General features: G+C 44.3%; 1 protein-coding gene across 1 annotated transcript in view; it reads right to left on the reverse strand.

Annotated features, from left to right (window-relative positions):
* The window catches only part of LOC119658951 (chromatin-remodeling ATPase INO80), a 193031-nt gene that overhangs the window by 152254 nt on the left and 15597 nt on the right, over nucleotides 1-25180 (reverse strand). Inside the window, exons 4-11 of the mRNA XM_038066824.1 lie at nucleotides 21351-21821; nucleotides 20938-21290; nucleotides 19457-20854; nucleotides 19215-19395; nucleotides 18978-19151; nucleotides 18719-18921; nucleotides 18392-18653; nucleotides 7907-8074 (exon numbers count right to left, since the gene is read on the reverse strand). Of these exons, the coding sequence (XP_037922752.1) occupies nucleotides 7907-8074; nucleotides 18392-18653; nucleotides 18719-18921; nucleotides 18978-19151; nucleotides 19215-19395; nucleotides 19457-20854; nucleotides 20938-21290; nucleotides 21351-21821 (3210 nt within the window). The remainder of the gene's footprint in view (nucleotides 1-7906; nucleotides 8075-18391; nucleotides 18654-18718; nucleotides 18922-18977; nucleotides 19152-19214; nucleotides 19396-19456; nucleotides 20855-20937; nucleotides 21291-21350; nucleotides 21822-25180) is intronic.

Below are 25180 nucleotides of genomic sequence, written 5' to 3' on the forward strand. Positions count from 1 at the left end.
AAAAAAAAAAAAGACAGACAGACAGACGGACAGACAGACAGTAAACCGATTTTAATAAGGTTTTGTGTTTACACAAAACCTTAAAAAGTAGTAATATACTATTAGTAAGTTTTTTGAGCAGATATCGGAATGGGACATATTTTGAGGCCTAGATTTCTAGGCGCACCACCCTGATTTTTTTCGGATTTTTGGGTTGGGTAGTTTCCGAAAATGAGTCCTGTCTCACTTCAAATGCGTACATTTTGACTCCTTACTCACGCACTATGCAATTTATGCCAAAACTAATGTCAGTTTCGGAAAGTACAAATCGAGACCTTTCATTTGATACCCTACACAACTATATTCGGTGAAAAACATTTTTGAATCCCCCCTTTGCATGTATGGGGAGTCCCCCTTTAAACTCCACCTAAATTTATGCCACTCGCTGTATGCGTGGGATTTCATAGTTCCCATCTGTCCACCAAATTTCGTTTGGATCGGTTTAGCCGTTTTGGAGAAAAATGCGTGTGACAGACAGACAGACATTGAATCGATTTTAATAAGGTTTTGTTTTACACAAAACCTTAAAAAGGATGGAAAAGAGTCAAAAACGTATACTTTTCCGTATGAGTTCAAACTCGGTCATAAAGCAGCGGAGGCGACCAGGAACATTAACAGCGCATTTGGAGCTAATACGGTAAGCGAACACACCACACGGCGGTGGTTCGAAAAATTCCGATCAGGTGACGTAAACCTTCAAAGTGAGCCACGTGGACATCCAGGACCATCGATTGACAAGGACGAGCTGCGTTTGCTAGTCGAATCCGACACACGCCAGTCTGTGAGAGACATTGCAGAGCAACTGGGCGTACACTATTCGACAGTTTCCCGGCATTCAGCTTCTGATTTATCGTTTTGTTCTTATTCCTCAAAAAATATAATGTAATATAATCGTCATCCTTAGTATAATACTGCTAACAGTTGATGTACCATTGCGAAATTGTGAAAGGAACCAGGAGAACAATTTGATATACTAAAGGACTACTTCCACAATGCATAACTCTACTTGAACCCTCTTGATAGCACACGCGGCATCACCTGTTCCGGTACTGTCGAGAAGTGGGCAAGGGTTCTTGCCAGATAGACAAGTAAGTTAATTTGTCTAGCACAACAAATATGTGCCTGTACATTCACTACTGGCACTCTCACTGGAAAGACCGAGAAACTCGCAAGAGCCCTTCGGAAATTGCGCATTGATATTTGCGCTCTACAGGAATCTCGATGGCCTGGTGCAAAGGCTTCGAAAGCTTTGGCTATAAACTTGTCCATTTCGATAGCCCACATATTCAATACCATGTTGACATTCCCTTCTCAGATGATTTCCGTGACATCATTAAAGAAGTTGAACGATTTGATGACCGGCTAATGAAGCTCATGATTATATCAGCTTCTTCTTTTTCTTCAGCTTTCGTCCCGTTCACATGCGGGGTCGGCTCGTCGTGATCAGTTTCATCATTTGGTTCTATCAAATGCCTGATCTAGATGCAATTGCAACAGCTTGGAAAGGTGAGAAATCTCGACAAAAAGCAAAACATGGCGCTTCGAATGGAAATTTGAAGTTCTTTACTCTCCCACAACAGAAGCGATCCCTTTTTGCACAGAATAGTGACATGTGATGAAAAGTGGATATTATACGACAATTGTCGCCGACCAGCACAATGGCTAGATGCTGATGAGCCACCGAAGCGTATGCCGAAACCGAGCATCCATCCGAAGAAGGTAATCGTGACTGTTTGGTGGCTTGCAGCTAGAGTTATCTACAATTCTTTTTTGGCACCTGGAGAAAAGATACTGTGCCCAACTCGAGGAAATGCACCAAAAATTAAGTATTCAACGGCCGAGATTAGTCAACAGAGATGATGTGATTCCCCTTTACGACAATGCACGACCACATGTATCCAAAATAATGGTTCAAAAGTCGAACGAATTGCAGTATGAGACTCTGCCTCATCCACCATATTCACAGGACCTTTCGCCAACCGACTACCACTATTTTAAGCATTTGAATCATTTTTCGACAGAAATTTAGGAATGCCTTCGACGAGTTTATCAGCACTCGAAAATTGGAGTTCTACGAAACTGGCATACATGCCCTTGTATCTCGCTGGGAGAAGTGTTTTGAATCGACTGACATCTATTTTGATTGATTAAATAAATTTTTGTAAGCTTTAGAGTCGTTGGAAATTTTAGTACCAAATCTGCCATTTCATGTGCAACAACCTAATACATACTTACATATCTAGATCCTTGGGTACTAAGCCAAAAACCCCGGTGATAAATGAAGACAGAGTTGCCGTCAGCAACTTCAATCTGTACACTACGTGACTCCATGTCTAATTATCAAGCAACAATAGTATCCACAAGTACGCAACAGATAATTCAAGATAGAACATAGAGCAGTCCTAAAGCCAACAAGATACTTTGTTCGCACCCTCAATCTGCAAATATTCAAAACCACCGTTTTTGAGAAAAACAGAATTGCCCCCCCCCCCCTCTCCCCTTTCAATCTTACCATTGATGGTCACAGTATACAACAAGTAAAGTGGATCCCTTTTCAGGGGAGAGTAATAACTTCCTCCCTAATCATCAAGGATCATGTTGTTGGTTGTCCGAAATGTCAAAACAGTGGTCAGAATCCTAAAGCTTTCTCCTGCATATATATAGTTCCCGACTAATCCCTAGCGAGGACCTCTTCGTGGACCGAAGGATGATCAAGTTCAACATAGAATACTCCACCACATCGATACTCGAAACAACAGCCTATATATCCATAAAACTATCCTGCACCAGTTATACAATTTAGAAAATGATTGAACCTCACCAAATCCATTAACCCACTGACTCCTGTCGCATCTAAGAGCGACGTTTCGAATATGAAAAGTATCAGGACTAAAGAACAAGGCCCGGTCTTTTCCCAGCTTGCACATGATAACACGAAAAACGTGCACTCTGAGATGTCCAGAATCTTCCAACTAACTTTTCGAAATTTTACAATAAATTGCTTGTCAAAACCCTTTGATAGCCTTAACGCCATAAACACATGCAAGAATTGCTGCTCGAAGACAAGATGTGCTACAGTCAAAGCTTGTGAAGGGGAGGCCAAAACCCTTTTAACCAAAAATCACCTTACTACCGATGCGTTAGGAGTCGAGAACAAGGCTGAGTGTGATGTGTTTTGGGATAAGGACTCTGTATCATTGCAAAAACCACCAAAAAAGTTCAAAACATCAAGAAAGTGGCCGTCATCATAGACCCTTTGCAACTCTGTGAAACCCTTCGTGCATCCTTCGCACTCACTGCCTTGGCTGCGAAATCTATAAAATAATAGACGAAGCAGTTTGGCACAGCTAAATTACTTAAACGCCCAGCATGTGGTATACGCTTATAAAGCAGTCCAAGCGGTGCTTATTCAAGGGGTCCCACTAAAGATAAACTATAAAAAACCTCACGATATACAATGAATCACCTCTTGACAAACCACTCGTGCAACAAACTTGTCCCTAAAAAGACAGGCAGAATACTCTCCGCATGTACAATAGAGCGGAGTCAGAGAAACTAACGACCACATCTTCTTCTAATGCCTTTAACATGAGGTTCTCAGAAGAAAGTATACTTGGAGCCGGGACTTGTACTTCCTAGCAGCGCTTCCTAGAAATAAAAATTACAGCCTCATTGGGAATTTTGCAGAATTGATAATGATGCGTTGGTATTACAGTCTATATAGGTCCTGAACCCCGCGAATGAATCGCCTCCAGAAAACCCCACATAAAATGAAAGTTCCGACATGTTCTGATTCCAAAGTAGGAAATGGCGAGGGTCCGAAAGGGGCCAATTATTTCAAAGATCCAATCTTAGAAACTCTCAAACGAAAAGTCTGAAAAAAAATTATGGTAGTTCCTGTATATGGCACCTGGTGGTCTGAGGTGGCGGCGATGAAAACGGGGCAGCAACTCTGTTGGCCAGACTAAAGCATAGTGGCCGAGGAGAACCTCCACGTGGTAGCACTGGGAAACGCTGTACTCACTTTGGCTTGCTGGCTGCGGTGCAATAGGCGAATGCTCGAATGCTTCATTACGGCGATCAGACCCAAGTTTACACGGGGACTCATCTGAAGTGACTTCGGTCACGAAACCTTACCAGGGTATACTGATACCATAGGAACCGGGATAGCAACTGAATTTACATGTCTCAGGAGAGTTCCTGATTCTTGTATAATACTTTCAACTCGGCTGTAGCGGTTGGCCCCTTAATGATAGTTTCATTACTCCTTAGTTCGGCAAAGATGGGATAGGTTTTGCATCCACCAGTATGCATGCTGAGCCATGCACTCAGTATAGTCTAGTCAAGAAGCTAGACAAGTGGGTGCCGCATGAACTGAGTGCAGAAAATTTAATCAACCGAATTCCTGCAAACAATGAGCTGCTGAAAAAAATTCAAAAACAAGCAACTGTTGAAACGAGTGGCCACTAAGGATACGAAGTGGATCTGGTATGATAATGTGTAGGGAAAACGGACATGGAAGGAGTCAATTACTGAAAGCTGTAGTTACAATAATAACTCCGCCGTTGCCGGTCCCAACCCCGGTTGTGAAAAGAGGGATGGATAGCTTCAGTCTGAATGGCTGTATGCCACCGCAGTGTCTCAGGGGGTAGGTGAGGAAAGTGCAGGAACTTTGCAGTCTTGCAGATTACTCACTGAGGAAGCTATCCCCTCACCTGGCAGTTAGGTATAAAATGGAAATCCCTCTAACGAGAAGAAAGAAAAATCTGAGCTCCAGTACGGATAACCGACGGTAGTCGTCTGACTTGATGACTGGGTCGGGCTCTCGTAATGGACAGCACGGCGTCGTAACCGCTAGTCGTGGGGCGGTTCGACGTCTAGGCGTCACGACGACCAGGAGCATAGCTCCGCCTGCTGCAGCTGTTTCGTCACAATCTGTGGTAACCACTTCAGCAGGTTCGCGTAAGCAGCGGCTGAAATGGACTGAAGAAATGAACCTCTTCATCATCCGCTCCTACTACGAAATAACGGCGGGGGCGGGTACAACATCTTACCGCCCCTTGTTGCACCAAAGATTCGTCGAGCGTTTTCCGCAATTCGCGCACGTGATTGTGCAGCGAAACGCAGACTAGTATCACTTCATTATTCGCAACGACACAATCCCGGCCACCATCACTGAGCGTGTTCGACTTGAAGTCATCGGGGAAACTGGTGACCGAGAGTCGATGGGGGCAGGCAGTACTTTCAGTACTAGCCGAAGCACTCTTCTACACCGTCCAGCATAGGTTGCCGCTGAGGTTCGGGACGAATTCTAAAGAGCGTGTATAGAATTCTCAGATATGGATCCTTTGCTTAGACCAGATATTAGCAGACTCTATGCATCCGCATACGGAGGGGCATCTTCCAGGTGGATTTTTTGAATCCCCTTTGGTTTTGTATGGCACTGAACCCCCTTTCGTGGCTACTGAATGAAGCTAGAGGGCATGGTTTTGCAATAAAGTATGGCCTATGTGCGAACTGACACACTTGATGTACTTAGATGACATCAAGTTGTATGCTGGTACCGACGACCACCTTAGAAGTCTATTGTGAATGATAGACATGTTCAGCCGTGATATTCGGATGGAGTTTGGATTAGACAAGTGTCGAATTCAAGCCGTCCGCAAAGGTCATCACAAGCCGCATGCCGGACATAGCATTGGTGACCTCCACATCGAAGTTACGACCGAGACAGACTTCTACAAGTACCTAGGAATTCTGCAAGGAACCCATGCTCGAGTTGGTGATTTGAAGGATGCTCTGCTGTCCGAATTCCTGCGACGTGTAAAGCTGGTGCTGAAATCGCATATCTCGGGGAAGAATAAAATAAGCGCGTTCAATATATTCGCTATCCCTTCACTGGTTTTGCATTCGGAATATTGCCGTGGACAAAGGCCGATTTGGAAAACGTCCAGTGGCTCATACGGACAACTATGTCCAAATTCCGAAAGCATCATCCAAAATCGGCCGTGAAGCGGATAGATTTGCCTCGTCACATCGGAGGTAGGGGCGTAGTTGACGTGGCGGCACAACATCATCGCCAAGTCAACTAGCTGCGCGCTTACTTTTACAGCAAAGAGCAGGCGAGTCCCTTGCATGCGGCTGTCTGTAAGGCAGACTGTGGACTGAGTCCACTTAACTTGAAGGATCGATCTTTCAATCCTCTGAATGTGGTGAAGTCGGACCAAGAGCGGATCGATGAATGGAAGTCAAAGGCAATGCACGGTAAACACGTAAATTGTCTTTGGCAGCCATTTGTCGAACATATGGCTGTGTGCTGGGGAGATCTTTGCTGAGACGGTGTAACTGTCACTTCCAGCGGCTTTACTCCTCCGTTTGATTGCATTGATGGCCGAATCGATTTCTCTTCTGCTTAAAAATACAAGAAAATTTTTCACAGACCTGGCAAAATTTCAGCGTGCAATCGGTGCCTCTATGGCCCAGAGTATTGCTTTCCAAAGAGGAAATCCCAAAAAAAATTCAGAAGATGAGGAATGTCTAAAAAACTGCCTCAAAGCTAGGAGGCGCTCTCAGCGTAGAAGAAACCAACCGCAATTACATGCGCAATAGGGATACGTGAAGAAAAATTGCAAATGGCTAACATGAAGAGCAAAAGGGGATGTGTACCGAAGCGGAATCTGATCCATGGTGTGGTGCATACAGGTCGGATATGTTGTCACTAAAAGGCAAACTGTACTCGCCGATTACTTGTCCTAATTTGTTGGAGAATATAGTGAATACTCGTTTCCCAGAAGATCAGAATTACACTAGCTTAAAAAGCAGCTATTATCTGCCTTTTTTAAATCACACAAGTCATTTCTCTTGACTAGTTTTTAAACCTTCAGAGAAACCGACCACATACTCATTATCAAAGAAGGTTAACTTTCATAAACTCAAGTCGAACGAAGTCTTTCAAACCGTCAACAGAAAAAAAAACTTTTCTGACCGACAGTTCGTACTGTTACAACATAAAGGATTCAAGGGGTCTAATAAATGCAGTTGCTCATTGAAAAACAATTCCACCTGTCGAAAATTCCGAAATTCCAATCCTATCCCATTGTCTAATAATTTGGCGCCCACTCACCTTGACCAATTTTTAAAAATTCCATTTTTATTCAAGCGACACACAATTATCAACCCTTCCACTGATGTTCCCAATTATCTTTTTATGAAAATATCTACAAGTGTCCTAGCTACCTGAACATCCACATTTAAAGGGTTCTCTATTGTTGGGTTGCCACCTCTAACTTGAGGTCCTAATTGTGCAATAGAGAATTAGGGCCCATTCCAGGACCTCGGGATATGAAATGAGAAGCCGAAAAGTAGTTTAAATTTTTATCAATGTTTTCAAGCAGTATTTGAATTTCTAATAAAAAAAATATCCTTTTCATCTACAATCTCCTTCTGCGGATCCTGATACGGTGGCAACTTTGACCATACAATCATTTGTCATGAATGGGCAAACCCTTTGAAAAAAATCAAAAGGGAAGCCTCTCCAAAAATGTAATACAAACTCAGGACACACGGCAATATGTCATAAGATAGACATCACCCTATCAATTCAAACGCAATATCAATTAGAAAGGAGAAAACCTGAAAGGCCATCATCTGTCTGGCCGCTGAAGTCACTTGATCGTGACGTGTTTCTGGTTCGTTGAATTCGTTTACACCTGATATTAGACAATCGCCTAACGATTCTCCTAAGTATCCCTTCGTTAATTGCATTAATTGAGTGCATTCCTTACAACAGGAGCAACGATGCCAATGAAGAAATTCTGATACGCGACATAGGACGGAAGGGTTAATTAAAATTAAAGGTTGTACTTACCGTATCAGCTGCAGTTAAGTTGATGCCAAGTCCACCGGCTCTGGTTGATAGTAGGAATACGAAAATATCGGCGCGATTTTGAAAATCAGCCACCATATCTCGACGTGCTGATATCTTACTGGAACCATCGAGCCGCATGTAGCGATGCTTTCGATGCCACATGTATTCCTGAGGGAAAGAACCATCATAACGTAAATAAGAAAAGATTGGAATGAGAGCTTAAATATTATATTTCGAAATACAACAAATGAGAATATAAATTTAGTGCCAAAATGAATAAAAACTATAGAACGCCCAAAACTTGGGTCTTGATTCTACCAGACCAGATACATCCCGAAATGTTGGGTGGTATTTTCAGCATTTGGGTGGTGACAAAGTTGGCGCTGACTCTATTCTAAGATGCGTTCATTATCACCACATACATGGTCCCTAAACTCAATGGTGAAGGAAGAACTTGTGGCGACTGCTGACGCCTAAATGCCAAGACAACGCCAAGCCGATACCCTCTTCCACCCATCTATGACTTTGCGCACTCTATCGCAAACAGCCGTATTTTCTCGACCTTGAACTTAGCCAATGCATATCACCAAATCCCTGATCACATTCCCGAAATAGCAATCTCTGTATTTTTGGGACTCATCGAGCTCTCTAGGATGATTTTTAAATTGTGTAATGCGGCGCAAACCCTTCAGAAATTCATCCACTCTGTGCTACGAAACCTCCACTTTTGCTACGTTTCCTCTAAGTCCGAGCATTTAGAAAAACTCGAGTGCATTTTCCAACGTCTCCTTGAGGCCGTATAATACTCAATATTGAAAAGTATTAATTCTTACAATGGCAGTAGTAACCGCTAAAAGTATCCAACCGAACCCAGTCAAAGTGCAGGCGATTTCGAGCTTCCCGCTTCCAAAAATGGTTAAGCACTGAGAAGACTCTTCTACCGTCGTTTCTTGCCCAAGGCCACCCACCATTAATCAGTCCTTAACGCTCTGGGCCGAAGATTAAAGACTCCCGCCTGATTGCGTGGTCCCCGGAGGCGGTCCTGGCCTTTGAGACCACTAAGCAATAACTCGCGGAAGATGCACTTCTGGTATTACCTCAGGAAGGTACTACAGCCCTAGGTGCTGCCCCTCAACAAAAAGTGAATCAAATCTGGCAGCCCTTAAGCTTCGTTTCTAAGCAAGAAAGTCGATCAACAGAACTTCAGCATCTACAATCATGATTATTAACCGTATACCTAACTATAAAAGCCCCACAAAATATCCCTCGCCAACTTCGACACCTGAGCTGCATCAGCCAGTTCACTTCCGACGATTTGTCACGTGTTGCAGAAATCAAGATTCCTACCACCGTCAATCTTCTGACAATTGTGAAGACGCAGTTCTTCAAAGTTTAGGAGCAACTCCACTTTGCGAGTTTCCTATATTCGGCTAAAATTCTAGGGTATACTGCGGACCTCAGAAAAGGGAACAGAACCAAATATTCTGACCGATTTGCGTAAGGAAGTATTTCAGGCCATTTCCGATCTAGCACATCCAGACGTCTTTTTCTTCAGCCTTTGTCCCGTTCACAAGCGGGGTCGGCTCGTCGTGATCGGCTTCGCCATTTGGCTCTATCAAATGCCTGATCTGGGTGCAATCTCGAGGCTTTCAAATCCCCATCCAGCGTATCAAGCCACCGTTGCTTAGGTCTACCTTTTGGACGTTTACCATCGACTTCGATGTTCAGACCAATCTTTGCAAGTGAATTCCCGTTTGCACGAATTGCGTAACCATACCATCGAAGACGCCTCTCTCGCAACTTTTCCACGATCGGTGCAACCCCATAACGATCGCGGATATCCTCATTTCGGATGTGATCTAAACGTGTGACGCCACTATTCCAACGTAGCATCTTCGTCTCCATTACCGCAAGACGCCGTTCACTGTCTTTTATGGTCGGCCAACACTCAGAACCATAGAGAGCGACTGGACGGACGACATTGCGGTAAATTTTAGATTTGAGACTTTCGTTGATACGTCGATCACAAAGAACACCAGTTGTGGAACGCCACTTCATCCAGGTTGCGTTAATGCCTGAAGCAATTTCATAACGCAGCTCTCCATTGGCTGATAGCGTTGACCCGAGGTATTTAAATCGCTCAGTTCTGGGCAGATCACTGCCGCTGACAGTGATTGTGCCTGTTTCATGGGGATCGGTCGTCAAAAATTCAGTTTCGTTTAAATTCAATCTGAGACCGTGTTGCATGAGGCGATCATTCCATTTTTGAACAAGTTGCTCGAGATCATTTTTGCTATCAGATGCTAGGAAAACATCATCTGCATAAAGCAGTGTGTAGGGCGCTGGACGTTGGATATCCCGTGTGACGGTGTCCATAACAAGGACAAAGAGGAGTGGTGAGAGGGCACTTCCTTGATGAACTCCAACAGAGACACGAAGCGGTTTTGATACACCCGCCATACTTCGAACTTTACTTTTCGGATCGTGGTAGAGCAATTGAACCCAACGCACGAGTTCTTCTGGCACGAAGTGTTGTCGTAAAGCATACCAGATGAGTTCGTGTGGTACACGGTCAAACGCTTTCTCTAGATCCAGAAAGGCAATGTAAAGAGGGCGATGCTTCTCACGGTGTTTCTCCATGAGTAATCGCGCAGCGTGTATTGCGTCAGTAGTTCCGCAGTTCTTGACAAATCCGGCTTGATTCACGGTTATTTCAACGATTTCGCGAATACGGTTGTCAAGAATGCGTTCAAAAATCTTCATGCTATGGGAAAGTAACCGGATCGGACGATAATTTGAACATTCTGCTGGGCTACCTTTCTTTTTCCATATTGGGACAGTGGTACTTTCTTGTCAGTCAGATGGTGTTCTTCCTTCCTCAATAACCCGGTTAAAGAATTCACTGAGCCAGTGTTGGGTCCCAGCTCTTCGCTTTCCAGAGCTCAGATGCGATGTCGTCAGGTCCTGTTGCTTTCCCCGATTTCACTTGTTTTATTGCCTCCTCGACTTCAGTTGCGCTGACTGGTGGAACTGCTCCAAATGTCGGCAATGATTGTGGAAGTGGAGGATGAGCAAATTCTTCAGTTGAAATCTGCTCGAAGTATTCTCGCCATCTATCCGTTGCGGCTCGACGGTTGGTAAGCAAAGTACCGTTCTTGTCATTAACACAACAGAAGTGTTCGATATCCTGTGTGCGTTCATCACGGCTTTTAGCAAGTCGATACAGATCTCTCTCGCCATCCCGAGTGTCCAGTTTATCGTAAAGATTTTTGAAATGGTTCGCTTGGGTGACAGCGACCGCTTTCTTTGCTTCCCGGTTGGCATTCTTATAAATTTGCCAATTAGCAAGCGTTTTATCGTCGAGAAATTTGTGGTAGAGACGTTTCTTTTCACGGACCTTCATTTTAACATCATCATTCCAAAGCCAAGTATCTCGGTTGATGTACCGCTTACCCGGCTTGGTGACCCCGAGGGTTGCAGAGGCCGCTTTGTGGATCGTGTCTTTCATTCGGTTCCATGATTCTTCCACATTCGTAATGGTTGGCAATCGTATGAGTGAGACCGTTTCTTCTTTCTTCTCACCAAATCGCCACCATTTAATGCGCGGCGGGCCAGTGCGTTCCTCACGCCGTTTTATCGGTGGCTTAATTCGCAGGACAGCAATCAACGGCCGATGTTGAGGTGCGATGGTCTCATAGGGAACGACTTTGCAATCAGTGACAGTGGTAAAATGTTGGCGTCTTATGAGAATATAGTCGATTTGCGTTTTATTGTTCCCACTATAAAATGTGGGAAGATGAGACAATCGTTTGATGAATCATGTATTCATAAGTACAAGGTCATGGGTGTCCGCAAAATCGATTATACGTTCGCCACCTTCATTGCGCGCTCCGAACCCCTTTCCCCCATGGCACCTGTTACCGTCTGCCTTTTCACCCACATGACCATTAAGGTCGCCGGCAATGATTATGTAATCATCAGCAGGCACGTGACAAGTCTTTTCACCGAGAAGTTGCCAGAAGGCATCTTTCTCGGCATCAGGTCGGTCTGTCTGTGGTGCAGGCACACCCAGACGTCCAAACAGCAAATCGGTTATGGACCACAAAATATTTCTGGCCGTCCATGAACTTGGATATTAATTCTTAGGGTACCCAGTGGACCACATAACAGCAGTGCTAAACTACAAAATATATGCAATCATCGAAAGGGTCACGAGATGGCTTGAGGCGATTCCTTTGAAAGGAATTTTTGAACCATCTTGTGCTGAGGCCCTCTGTCGCCGTTTCAGCAATTATAATCACCGACTAGAGGGTACAGTTTCCTGTCCTCCCTCTTCCTGGAGTTCGGGAAACTACTCAGCTTCAACGACAACAACCACGTATCACCTGCAGTCCATTTCTTGAAATATGACATAGAACCTTGAAAGCCTCTATAATGACCTTTCTTGGTCACAAGTTCTGCCACTCGTCCCAATTGGTCTCCGGACAGCCAATTGCGAAGAACTAACTGTAAACCAGACGGAACTAGCATACGGGAAGAACCTGAAACTCCCCAGCGTCCCTGAAGTCAATAGTCGAGCAGTAATATCCCCAAATTGTTGCGTCTGCTCAAGGACGCCGCGCATAAGCTGAAGCCACCACTACCCATTAACCACATGAAAAACATGGCTGACGTGCCCAGAGGTCTTGACTTCTGCACGCACATTCTAATTAAGGCGGGCACTTCCGAGAGACCGCTGCAGCTACTTTACGATGTTCTCGAGCGAAGCTCCTTGGTCTGGCGAAAGCCTTTCCTACCGGAAGCAAATGCAACAGAAATACACGCACATCTGGTCCGTTTTGAATTAGAGCAGCCGAGCTGACGGAACCATGCGCCTGGTCCGTCGCTGGCTTCATTCCGAATGACTACCCTACCACAGCGCAGGGGCTAGGTGATGAAAGAGCAGGAGCTTAGCAGTCTTGCAGATTACTCACTGAGAAGCTATCACCACACCTGCCAGTTAGATATAAAATGCAAACCCAAAAATGAGGAAATTGAGGAAGTTGAGGTCCGGATAACCGGCCGAAATCTGACGGTGTCGAAACTGCTAATCGTGGGGCGGTTCGATATCTAGGCGCCACGATGACCAGGAACATTGCAGCGGATGAAGTGGACTAAGGAAATGAACCTCTTCATCATCCGCTCCTATTACGAAATAACGATTAGGGCAGGTACAACATCTTACTGCCCTTCGTTGCACCAGAAATTTGTCGAGCGTTTCCCACAATTCGCGCACGTAACTGTGCAGCGAGCCGCAAACCAGTACCGCTTTATCCACAGCGACACAATCCCGGCCGCTATCAGGGAGCGTGTTCGACTTGAGGTCATGGCGGAAACTGGTGATCAAAAGGGGGCAGAGGCGGTGGCATCAATATCGCCATGCCGCACTACATGCAACAGTTTCAGTATGCCGCTGCTGCAACTACAGTCACTTGTGTATTATGGTGCAGTTGTGGCTGTCATATAGCACAATCAGAAGGATCGCTTTCGTGTTATTGGTTTGAGCGACCGAAGAGATCCACCATGGAAAATCCAACTGGAACGTCAGCGTAACTCAATACGGTAGCATTGTCAATACCAGCAGACGGGTGAAAAATAAAATGCAGAGGATTTACCGGAACTATGCCATTCCAAATAAGACACCCGTAGTTGAAACTCTGGACCCACTAAAGCAGAAACTTTCGATGGTATGCAGTCGGTTGCGACATTATGGCGAGTCACTCCAGCGGAGCCTTTTTAGACCACTTAACGCATTCCCACAGAGCGTCTAAACAGTGCAGTTTTCCGTAACGGAAGCGAAAGAATATTGGAGTGAACTTTGGCGATTACCCAACATGCTGAGTGGATTACCACCGAAACCACCCGCCATGCCACGTTGCGAATGTTACCGAAGAGTAGGTTCGACAAGTCATAAACAGCTCGAAGAACTGGAAGGGCCCAGGTCTGCATCGGGAACAGACCTTCTGGTACATAAAGTTTACCAGCATACATGGTCGGGTGGTGCACCCCTTGTTCACGCTGTCGTTTTCGAAGTCAATGAAGGGTATGTGATATGGAACGAAGGTGTTCTTCAATATGTCCCAGGGTTAACTGTTACCTTTTCAACGGCAGAGGACACGAAAATATCACTGCAATTATCGCATATACAACGGGTGCCCTTTTTCAGAATCTCAACGGCCATCTCATTCTACCACTCAGATACCCTTCAGAAAATGCAAGAGCTGGAAGGAGGGTCACGCTCCTCCCACCACCGGCACCGTCGGATGAATTGCCTCTGTCCAGTATGAACCCACAAGTCGTCTTCTAACCCAGAACAGCGGGGTCCGTGGACCAGAAACCCAAAAAAAAAGTTTCTTTTCAATTGCTGCGGTCAATCACATGCTCAAAAAAAATTACGCTGTTCCGTTTGTGGGCACTGTTTGCTAAGATTTGAATGTGCAATCTGTACTATTTTATCAACAAGAAGTGGAATTTCACCAGATGTTATAAGGTCAAAAACAGTGTTGAAGTGTTCTTTCTACATGTTATGGTGTTCCTCATGGGTTATCGTCCTTGATTGGAGCATGCAGCTTTTATACAAAGCTTTGTACTGATGAAGGGAGTAAGTTGCTCCCGAAATATATATATACATAATAAAATAAAATTGTAGTTTGTAGTGAGCTACTGGTCTATCAATTTTAGAGTTAACTACAAATAGAAGACAATATCTAACCTCTTAATAAATTGGTGATTAACCAAATTGGTGACCCCGAGATATGAACCAGATTAACGTGGAACTACTGCACCAGAGCCAAGTTTTCCACAATCGAACGAAGTAGTGCAAATTCGATTGAAAGTCGAGAGCTGACCAGGCAGATCATGCAGCAGTATTTTGAGTTCCAGTCAGCAGATAAAAGCCAGGTGCGAGTGGGTCGTCGTCCCCGGCATGCAGAAAGCAGGTCCATTCGCTTCATCGCTCCTGATTCGCACACACACAGCGGAAACCTGATGTAGGTCCTCAATTCAATCTACAAAGAAAAGCCGATGACCTCTAATATGATCAGCAATACTCCTCCGAATTAACCCGACAATCAGAGTGAAAATTAGTAAATAGGAGCCGCAAGAAAATCAACCCATCAGTGCGATTGCGCTGGTATTGCTCCGTGTCATCGCGCGTTGAACTATTTTGTTTTGTTCTGTTTACAGCAGCTGCTGTGTGACATTGGAAATTTTCATAATTTTCTCACTTGGAGAGAATTTTTACTCTACCTCAGCGCGTTGCTCGACCGTATGTTCACCCAACCCCAGTCTACGCAAGCTTAGAATCGATCCTCATCAACGTACGAGCCTACTCAAAATCTCTATCAACCTTAGTGGACACAAGCTTTTCAGCCTGTGAGCCATCAACCATCAACAACATCGACAGTGCTGTCGTGTTCATGTGACAGACAGCATCCCCAGGAAAAATCGTCTGAAACTGGAATTTCGGGAGAATATTAAACAATTCAAAATCACGACATCAGATTGCGCCCATTCCGCAGAAGCCTGCAGTCAAGTAGCAGATTTTATCATCATCATCAACGGCGCAACAACCGGTATCCGGTCTAGGCCTGCCTTAATAAGGAACTCCAGACATCCCGGTTTTGCGCCGAGGTCCACCAATTCGATATCCCTAAAAGCTGTCTGGCGTCCTGGCCCACGCCATCGCTCCATCTTAGGCAGGGTCTGCCTCGTCTTCTTTTCCTACCATAGATATTGCCCTTATAGACTTTCCGGGTGGGATCATCCTCATCCATACGGATTAAGTGACCCGCCCGCAGATTTTATATTTACTTTTATTCTTATTATTCAATTAGTTAAATTTTTATTCTTTTCGTAAAAGTAAAAAACGTTAAGCCGCAGGGGACAGCACAAAGTTTTTTTTACAAAAAGGAGGGACAAAGTTAGGCTGTCGCCTCTGGCGCTTCGCTGGTGCTTGTGGTTTCGTCTGCCGTTTCGTTGGGGTTCGAGTGGTTCCGCTTAGGTCGGGATTAAATTTTTGAGGAAATTGGACTACTCTTCGTTTTTTTTAAGTAATCCATATAGGTTTGCAGGTGTTGTTTGATAACAGCGCTGCAAACGTGTCCGGTATGTACGCACCCCCGTGGCCGCAGTGGCGGTACGAGTGCCACCTTTTTGGCAACGTAACCCAGACGTCTGGTTCCGACAACTGGAGGCATAGTACGCGCTCGCAGGCATCACTGCTGATGCCACGCCAATTATTCACACGCTCGTCGGCCTGGAAAAGGAGTCGATTGGATTCGTCGCCGACGTTCAGCAAAGCTGAATCACTTGCCGGCGGAGCTCATCTTAGGCGACCGCTTCCCGAGCCAACTGCTGCGTGAGATGAAGCAGTTGAGCGAGGATAAATTCTGGGTTGAGTTTCCCGGAGAGTACCCAAGCCATCTTGGCCTGTCCAATGAAATGTCGCCGGAACCCACCGGCCAAATTTCCGCATCCCTCGCAATTACCGTCTCTAAGCTAGCGGCTACATTGAGAGCTTTGCGTTCGGGAGGTAAGGCCCGACATCGTTTGCGCCCCCAAAAAGTCGATCGAGTAGTCGCGCGTCGGGGGCCTCAATAAGTCTTTGCTGCTATTACCGCATCTTTGCGACAAAGCAAAGAAGAGTACGTCGTTTTTTGCCCAAGCCGCACAACATCAAGCGATCCTCAATGCCGACTTGTCTGGACACAAGACCAAAGACTCAGGCGTGATTGCGTGGTCTACAGAGGAAGTCCAGCGGTTTGAACTAGCCAAACAACAGCTGGTGGACGCTACACTCCTGGTATTCCCTCAATCAGATGCACCCCTAGTCGTTTTCGTCGATGCCTCAGACATCGCAGTAGGTGCTGCCTTCACTAAAAGATGAAATCTGGCAGCCGTTAAGTTTCTTTTCTAAGAAATTGAATACAGTTCAACAGAACAAGAGCATCTATGATCGTGAGCTATTAGCCGTGTGCATGGCAATAAAATACTTCCGCTACTCCTTAGGAGACAAGCCGTTCACCGTGTTTAGGGACCACAGGCCTTTTACCTTCGATTTTAAGCAGAAGCCCAACAAAGCGTCCCCTCGCCAACTCCGGAATTTAAACTCTATAAGCTAGTTTACTTCGGATATCCAACGCGTGTCCAACAAAGACAATGTAGTTGTAGACCCTTTGTGACGCGTTTCAGAGGTTAAAATCCCTGAAAAGATCGATTTTTTCGACAATCGCCGAGTTGTCCTCAGGGACAACTGCCAATACAAATTTCGGGAGTTTCCCCCTTCGGCTCAACCTCCAAAGTACTCTGCGAGTCCTCTGAAAAAGACCTAGGCCATACATTTCATTTTACTTGAGCTACGTACAGCCATTCGTGAGGAGTTTGTCGCTAGCTCCACCAAGTTAGTATACGGAGAGAATTTGAGACTTTCCAGCGACCCTGTGCTCGTTACAAAGTCAGCCCTTTCCACCGCTGGGCTTTTGCACTTGCTCCGGAACATCGTGGTCAATAATTGTTTTAAAAAAATAATAAATTGGTGATTAATCAAACCACCACCGTCCAGACCGGCTCTATCTTTTCCAAGAGCTTCGACAAATCTCCCGATATTCACCTTTTCGACATTCCACGCACAGACAGAGTGCCCGACTGGTGTACACCGAGAGGTAGCGTTAACCACTTCGACCGCAGTATATTCATGGTCGCTTGCCATTTGAGAATTCGCCACCCCACCAGCAACGGCAGTGATTCAGACGCAATGGTTACGTCGGGAATGCTTGCTTCGAAGAGCCTGGGCCCCATAGCATCAGCCTGGAGCCCTGGTTTTAAACAAGCGCCGTTTCTGCCGACATTTCTAAAATATATTTCCCTTTGGGAACCTGTGCTCAAAAGCCTCCATCGTCTTATTCGATATTAGAAACACACTAAAAAACGTTATCTCCAAGTAATGAATCCAAACAAGCCAATCCCCTCGACATTGCGCCCAAACAGGAGACCTCATGAAGCTGGATCCTTGTTCTGATATCATTCCCTGATTAGCACTAGATCAGCTTTAATATCCGCAGCGAACTGGAACAGCGTCTTGTGAGCGGTTGCCCCCCGATGTATGGTGATTTGTAGTGCGGATCATGTTAGCCACGTCCTAGCCCTTTCCAATTCCGCCCTGAAGACTCGACACGACTTTGAGACCGCAGTGTGTGCAATGCTCTCTATCTATCAAAAATTCAACCTAGCCTTTTTCGGTCGCTGCACGGCATCAAATATTTTTATCGGCTAGATAAGTAGCTTCTAGTTTACCGCATTCGTTCATTCTGTTTTCTTCTATCGATTTTTCAAGTCAATTTGAAAAATCACTCGCTTTTATTGGAAAATCATACCAATTCGGTTTCAAGTCAAAATTTTAATGACTCGTCATTGGATGCTAAGAGCTATAAAAATACTTTCACTTACCTCTAACAAATCGATCATCTTCGTCATTTGTGAATAAATTAAAACTCGATGACCTTGTGCCTTTAATCGAGTCAACAAATTGTCCAGTACCGATAATTTACCGGCATCCGAAACTAATGTTTGCTTATCAGGTATCGTAATATACGACCAACCCTTATGTGTTTTTGACTTTTCTAAACCGCCGTAAATTATACTGTGACCCTCAGCATTCTCACACATTTCATGGCGAATTCGATTCCAAGCTGCGGCGCGACTTTCAACACTGTTACAAGGACATTTAAGTTAGTCGTTTTTAGTTCAATTCAATGCAAGGAGTTGGATACTAACTAGAATTTCCGACCGTTTGCCTGTGCCTTTGGACCAAGACCGTAAAGGAAGCGTGGCATGTTTAATGGCTGGCATATACATCTTTTTGGTGGTCTTGGGATGTGGGGAAATTCGGGAACCAATGCTGCAGTTGTCGATAATGAAGCTGGTGATGCTTTTTCAGTTTTGATAGCTCCTCGACCACGTGTAGGCGAAGGTAGAGGCTGGAACGAGATTTTAGAATTAAATATAGAGCCAAACAAAGGCTCTTAATAAATACCTTGATGTCATCTGATCCATTTTCATCTTTAATTTGAATATCTAAAGTTTCAATTAGCGGCTTACTGTCAATGTCATTGCGATTCTTACTACGAATAAAACGATGTTCAATCGTTTCTTGCATGTTAGAAACTTGATAATCCCCAAATGTGTACACAGAACTATCTACCGTCACCTGTAATTAGAGGGCAGTTATCAATCGTCTGACCAGAACCGATTTTAAATTTTTATAACTTACATTCGCAGTAAACAGCAAAGTATTAAGAACGCTCCCCAAATCCAAGAATATCTTATTTGAATTTTGTTCAGCCATAGGCTCCAAAAACATGTACGCTAACCCATAGTTTTCCCCGCGCCAATATTCCCGTCTATAGGCTAGTCGCCGCAATATTTCCTTCATTCGCAGACAACTTCGAATGCTGTAAGAATGTATAGAGCAGTTTAGTGAGATTATTCCAAAATATGTTGAGATTTACTTACAAATAAATCAACCCTCCAAGTGTTAGCTTTTCCATCTCGTCCGGACTAATATTCAAAAACCGCATAAACGAAAATCCTCGGTCTACATTTAAATCAATGTATCTAGCATAATCTTCTGATCTATCAGTCTTTGTTCGTGGAAAAACGGAGCGATGCGTATACTCCATTTTGAAAATACTAAATCTATTATACAATAAATGTGTCTTACTCGGCAGAGCATTACTTAAAATCCCCTCATCATAAATCAATCGTGCTATTTGATATTCCTCGCATTTCATCACGAACGGACTCTTTGCGTCACGCCGCTCGAAAAGCTCTGGATGGTTGCATACTTTCCGAAATTGCATAACCAAATTCATAAGATTTGATGTGAAATTTTTATCCACTCCATGACCATCACCACCGCCGACTGTAAAATGCAATAAATCTTCTATTCGAATCTTCTTCTTGAGGGCAATGTATAGAAGTTTTTGTCGTGTTGTTAGCGGACAGTAAACCATAATTTCAATCTTATCTGATAGTTCGTTTTCAACATCTTTTTTAATACGACGAAGCATAAAAGGCTTCAAAATCATATGAAGTCGAGATATTTGTTTCTCATCGATCCCGGTCTTGTTTTCAGCATGACTTTCAATGTCTTTTGAAAACCACTCGTTGAATTCTTCATGAGAGTCGAAAAGGGTGGGCATGATGAAATGCAGTAGAGCCCAAAGCTCAGCCATACTGTTCTGAATGGGCGTTCCAGACAGTAGCAACCTATTCCGACAATTGAACCCCAGCAAAAGTTTCCACCGCACCGACGAACTGCTCTTTATAGCTTGGGCTTCATCCAAAACCATATACTGCCATTTTATACGATTGAAGTATTTGTAATCAGAGACAACTAGCTGATAGCTGGTGATCACAACATGAAAGCTAGCATCTTTGGTGTGCAAGTCCTTTTGTTCCCAAAACTGTCGAAGTATTTTTCGTTCGTTGGGAGAACCCCAGTAAGGAACCACATTGAAATCTGGCACGAACCTCTGCATTTCTTGTTGCCAATTGTGTAGTGTAGAAGCTGGTGATATAATCAGAAACGGACCCCAAACCCCGTACCGCTCTGCAATATGACAGAGAAATGCTATCGACTGTACTGTCTTGCCTAGACCCATTTCATCGGCTAAAATTCCGCTGATTCCTTGGTCATAGAGATTAGCTAGCCATGTAACACCTTTCATTTGATATCCTTTCAGAACACCTTTGAATAATTCAGGTTGTGGGAGAGCTGGCGTTCCATCCACGTCTATTGAAGGAATGACAGGATTTACTTCTCCCACGAGATCAAACTCTTGCGTTCGAGCTCTTTCTGTATTGAATGCATCACTAGCATTTTTCTGTGCTTTCCGCTTCATTAGCTCACTGTGAATTAGGAAGAAGAGTTAGTAAATAATACTAGATGCAATGCTTCAGTAAAGTCCAACCATGATCCGAAGCCTACTCACCTGTTATAGTCATCGATAGCTGCTAATCTCGGATTGATCTCTTCGTCTAATTGATTCAAAATCCTAAGTTGCTCCTCTTCAGAACCATGTCCCAGCTTTCGTGACATGAAATGGGCGTACAGTTCCGTTTGTGTTATCAAGAAATTCAATTTTCGCTGTTGCCGTTTTGCTTCAATCAGTTCAACATCTAATTTGCGCTGCTCCTCTGCCTCTTTTTCCATTCGACGACGAGTCTCGCGTTCAACACGATCGTAACGTTTCCAATAGCCTTGCATTTCTCTGGTTAAACGCTTTGCCCGCCATACAGTCTCCTTCATAATTTTCTGTGACTGCATAGCACGTTGCCTTATAATCTATTCGAATAAAAGGGAATAGCAATGCTTCGAACAATCCAGATTAAAAATCAGCCTTACCTTCATACACATTGTACTAACTCGTTTGCAACTTTGCAACATTTCTTTGTGATTGTTAGCCTTGGCTCGTTGTACTTTGCCTAACTCTTTCTTCGCCATTAATTGCCAAACCTTACGTCTTCTCGCTGCCATGACTTCCGGTGTTTTGGCTAGCAGAGATTTTTTGCGAGATTTTCTTGCTGTCCCACTTAGAGGACTATTTGTTTCCATATCGTCATCCTGATCGTCACGCATATTCAAAATGGAATCGTCCCAGTCTAAATCTTTCAAGTCGGAGTCTAAGTCACCGAATTCATCCCCCTTTCTGGACTTCATTGATCCCTGCTTTTTAGGTTTACGCGTTTTCTCTTTTTCCGTTTTTTTCTCACGTTCCTTTCGTTTCTTTTTAGTACCAACGATAGAGCGTTGATGTTCGGGGAACATATCTTCGTTAGATAACACTCCGGCGCCATAGTAACCATATTGTGCATTCTAGGAAGATAATTTAAAGATCATGTTTAGAAAATCACTTTTGTAATATTTGTTACTGAAAATTAGCAAAAGGAAAATCTCCTTTCCCTTGTGTTGTTAAACCTCTACCACGTTCCATTTCTAGTTAATTTGTCTACTAGCATCTGGTGTGCTAGTTTACTTAGCTCTTTATGAGAAATGATGACAACTTAACGAATGACCATCATGCCAATGGTAGCGCAGATAAAACTGCAACACTCAAGGTGTGCCTCAGTTAATCTGTTTGCGTTCCGCCGGGAGGAAGACATCGAAGTCGCATACAAGAGTCCTAAATCGGAAAAGGCCGAACCATCAAAGTGCTTCAAAATAAATATTACAATTTATTTCACAGCACAAGGGATATTAATTGGGACAAACCTAGAGCATGTATCCTCACCAGGAAAACCTACACACTTTCTGTGCCCGGATCTAGGTTCCAGCAACCTACAGTGGGAGGGAGAATGTGTATTTCTCTTTGGTTTACATAGCCTACCACCGATCAGCTCCACCAGAAGAACAGAAAGCAAGGTGCTGGCCAAGGAACATATGAGCCCATTTTTTCTTAAAAAGTCGAAAGGCTGCTGGACGGACTACTTCTTCGTACGCACCCACCACCATAAGTCAGAACCGAGGCGGCATAATGCCAGTCATACTCCAAAAGTAGCGTGGTTTGTAAGGAACAAGGGCGGACGCGACCATGAGTCCACGAAGGACTTTCGCCTAATCAGCCTCACTTCTTTCGTCTTGAGGAGTCTAAAGCGCGTCCTGAATATTCACCTAAGGGTGATCATAGAGAAAACGCCCTTTTCAGAATGCCAGCACGTCTACTTCAAACGCAGTTCGACAGAAAATGCTTCACTCGAGGTAATTAGCACAATTCAGCGGCCGCTACACTACAAGCAATATACCCCAGCTGTCTTCTTGGATATAGACAGAGCATTTCGCAGCGTTAGTATCAAAGCCATTAAGGAGACTCTAACCAGAATAGGATTGGAGGGATGTTTTGCATATTGGATAATTCAATCTGATTTGAGAGGTAGCCATTTGACCAGAGCTGTGAACAAAGTGACGTCCAAATGTGGCGCCATCTCTGTGTTGCTCTGATTGATAGTGATGGAGGTAATTTTACGGATATTGCAGAGGGCAGGGTGAAGGTGGTGAGGTATGCCAACGACTTAGTGATATTAACGCCAAGGACGTTTCCATCTGTGGTAGGAGGGGTCATGCAGAGTGCGTTAAATACACTGTAGCGTGCAATGCTGCCAGACTACGTGAGTCCGAAAGTTGAACAGCGAAGCGCCACGGCCTTACTAACGTCCTAGGCGAGGTACCTCGGAGACTCTGAGCATTCTCAACGGATTATGATATATGGCACCCTCAGCGCATCATGAAACACGCAAGACAAACTACAAAAGAAATTTTGTTGTGTTCTTCGTCGACGAATCAGAGGCAATCTGTTTAATCGATGCGGAGTTTTCGCGGATATGCACGGAATAACCGAGTCGTACGTTCTTTCAAGATTCACCAATGCATTCCAAGCGATACTGAAAGCTTGTCCATGGCTTGGGCTGATCCGAACCGCAAGCATAACATAGTCATCATGACTGACAGCCAAGCGCCCATTAAGGCTTCGTAGTCAGTGACGCGCTGAACAGAGTGAAATCCTGAGCGGGACGAAGGACTGTCTAGACGAGGCTCTGCTCTGTGACAAATTAGTTTATCCTAAAACCACCAATTAGAAACGTTCATGCGTACTTATGAACGGGATTGGGCGTTTAAGCCTTTTAACGAGCGTCGAACTTACAACTGAGAGAGTTCGCCGGAGACCGAGTTAGGGAGACTAGATGTATTGCTCGGATTTAGCGGTGTCGTCGAATTTAACAGTAGCAATTCATTAAGTGTCTGGACAGCTGAGTGGTTAGAGCACGGGGCTATCGTACGGAAGGTTGCGGTTCAAATCTCACTGGTGGCAGTGGAATTTGTATCGTGATTTGCCGTCGGCTACCAGTCGACTTAGCTGTGAATAAGTACCTCAGTCAAATCAGGTTAATAATCTCGGGCGAGCCCAATGCTGACCACATTGCCTCCTACAGGCTATCCTGTAATGTACCGTTACGGTCTTGAATGAAGTGCTCTAACACACTTCAAGGCCCTGATCCAATATGGATTGTTGCCCCAACGATTATTATTATAATTAATTAAGACGATATAGACTTGCCAGGAGTTAACTCAATAATTACTCTGATAACAGTGCCGATGAAACAAGGCTTTCTGTACTATCCATTTTTACAATCGCTATCGAATTCTTCACAAATTAGGACTTTATAAGCGTTCAGCGGTCAGCGTTCCTCGCCTCTAATTCTGCCGCTGTCGATCGACACTTTTCCCTCACAGAATGTCCTGATAGAATTCTAAAGTTGACGTTATTGTGCACTGGAGTTTTGATTATGCCTCTGAAAATAGATCACTCAATCGACGGCCGGCATTCCAGCGTTCCCTGCCTGATCTCTAACACATAACTGGACGATGCTAAGTATTAGGGAAGGTTGGCCTAATCTTCAAATGATGTGTACATTTTATATTTACTACTCTATCAAACCGACCGTTTGTATTCGTCTTGTGTTTGTCACGCTGCTGTGAGCTTACCACTTGCGAAGCAGGGGGTGTTGTAAGGTAAGTGTGATGACAATGAAACTGAAGCGCAGTCTCACTAAAGAGGGATGAAAAAACAAAAAGGTCGAGAAACCGGAAGCTGGACGCTTCATGTATGGAAGGTTTTGTATATTTCCCCAGTATGTAATATCTGCACATACTATGTGAAAATATCCACTTTCGCATGATACTGACATTCAAAGTCTTGAATTTGCACAGAAGCGACCACTTTGAACTTTCTTAGTAATAGTGCAATCTCCACCAAACTGATTTGCTTCAGATTTTTGTGTTGGGTAGTTTCTGGGAAAGAAACCATCATTTTCGACCCTCCACACTCCCCACCTTTCCAGCAACTGTCAAAACGAACATCGGCTTCGATAAGTACTAACCGAAACCTTTAGTTTGATACCCCACATGACTATATTCGATGAAAAAAAATGTACACCCCCTTTTGCGTGTATAGAGACCCCCCTTAAATTCGATGTAGAATGATTGCTTGACACAAAACCTTATAAAGACTTTGTGGATGTCCTATACTCCGCAAAGAAGTGAACAGGAGATATACACATCCCTTCTGATGCGAACTTATTGCACTATTATACTTAGGCACATGAATTTATTGTTCATGACGCAGTGAGGGCTGAAATATTCAAACACCCGACCCAAAATACCAAGCCTCAAACGACCAA

Source organism: Hermetia illucens, chromosome 6 (assembly GCF_905115235.1).
Source record: "Hermetia illucens chromosome 6, iHerIll2.2.curated.20191125, whole genome shotgun sequence".
NCBI classification, from domain to species: Eukaryota; Metazoa; Arthropoda; class Insecta; order Diptera; family Stratiomyidae; genus Hermetia; species Hermetia illucens.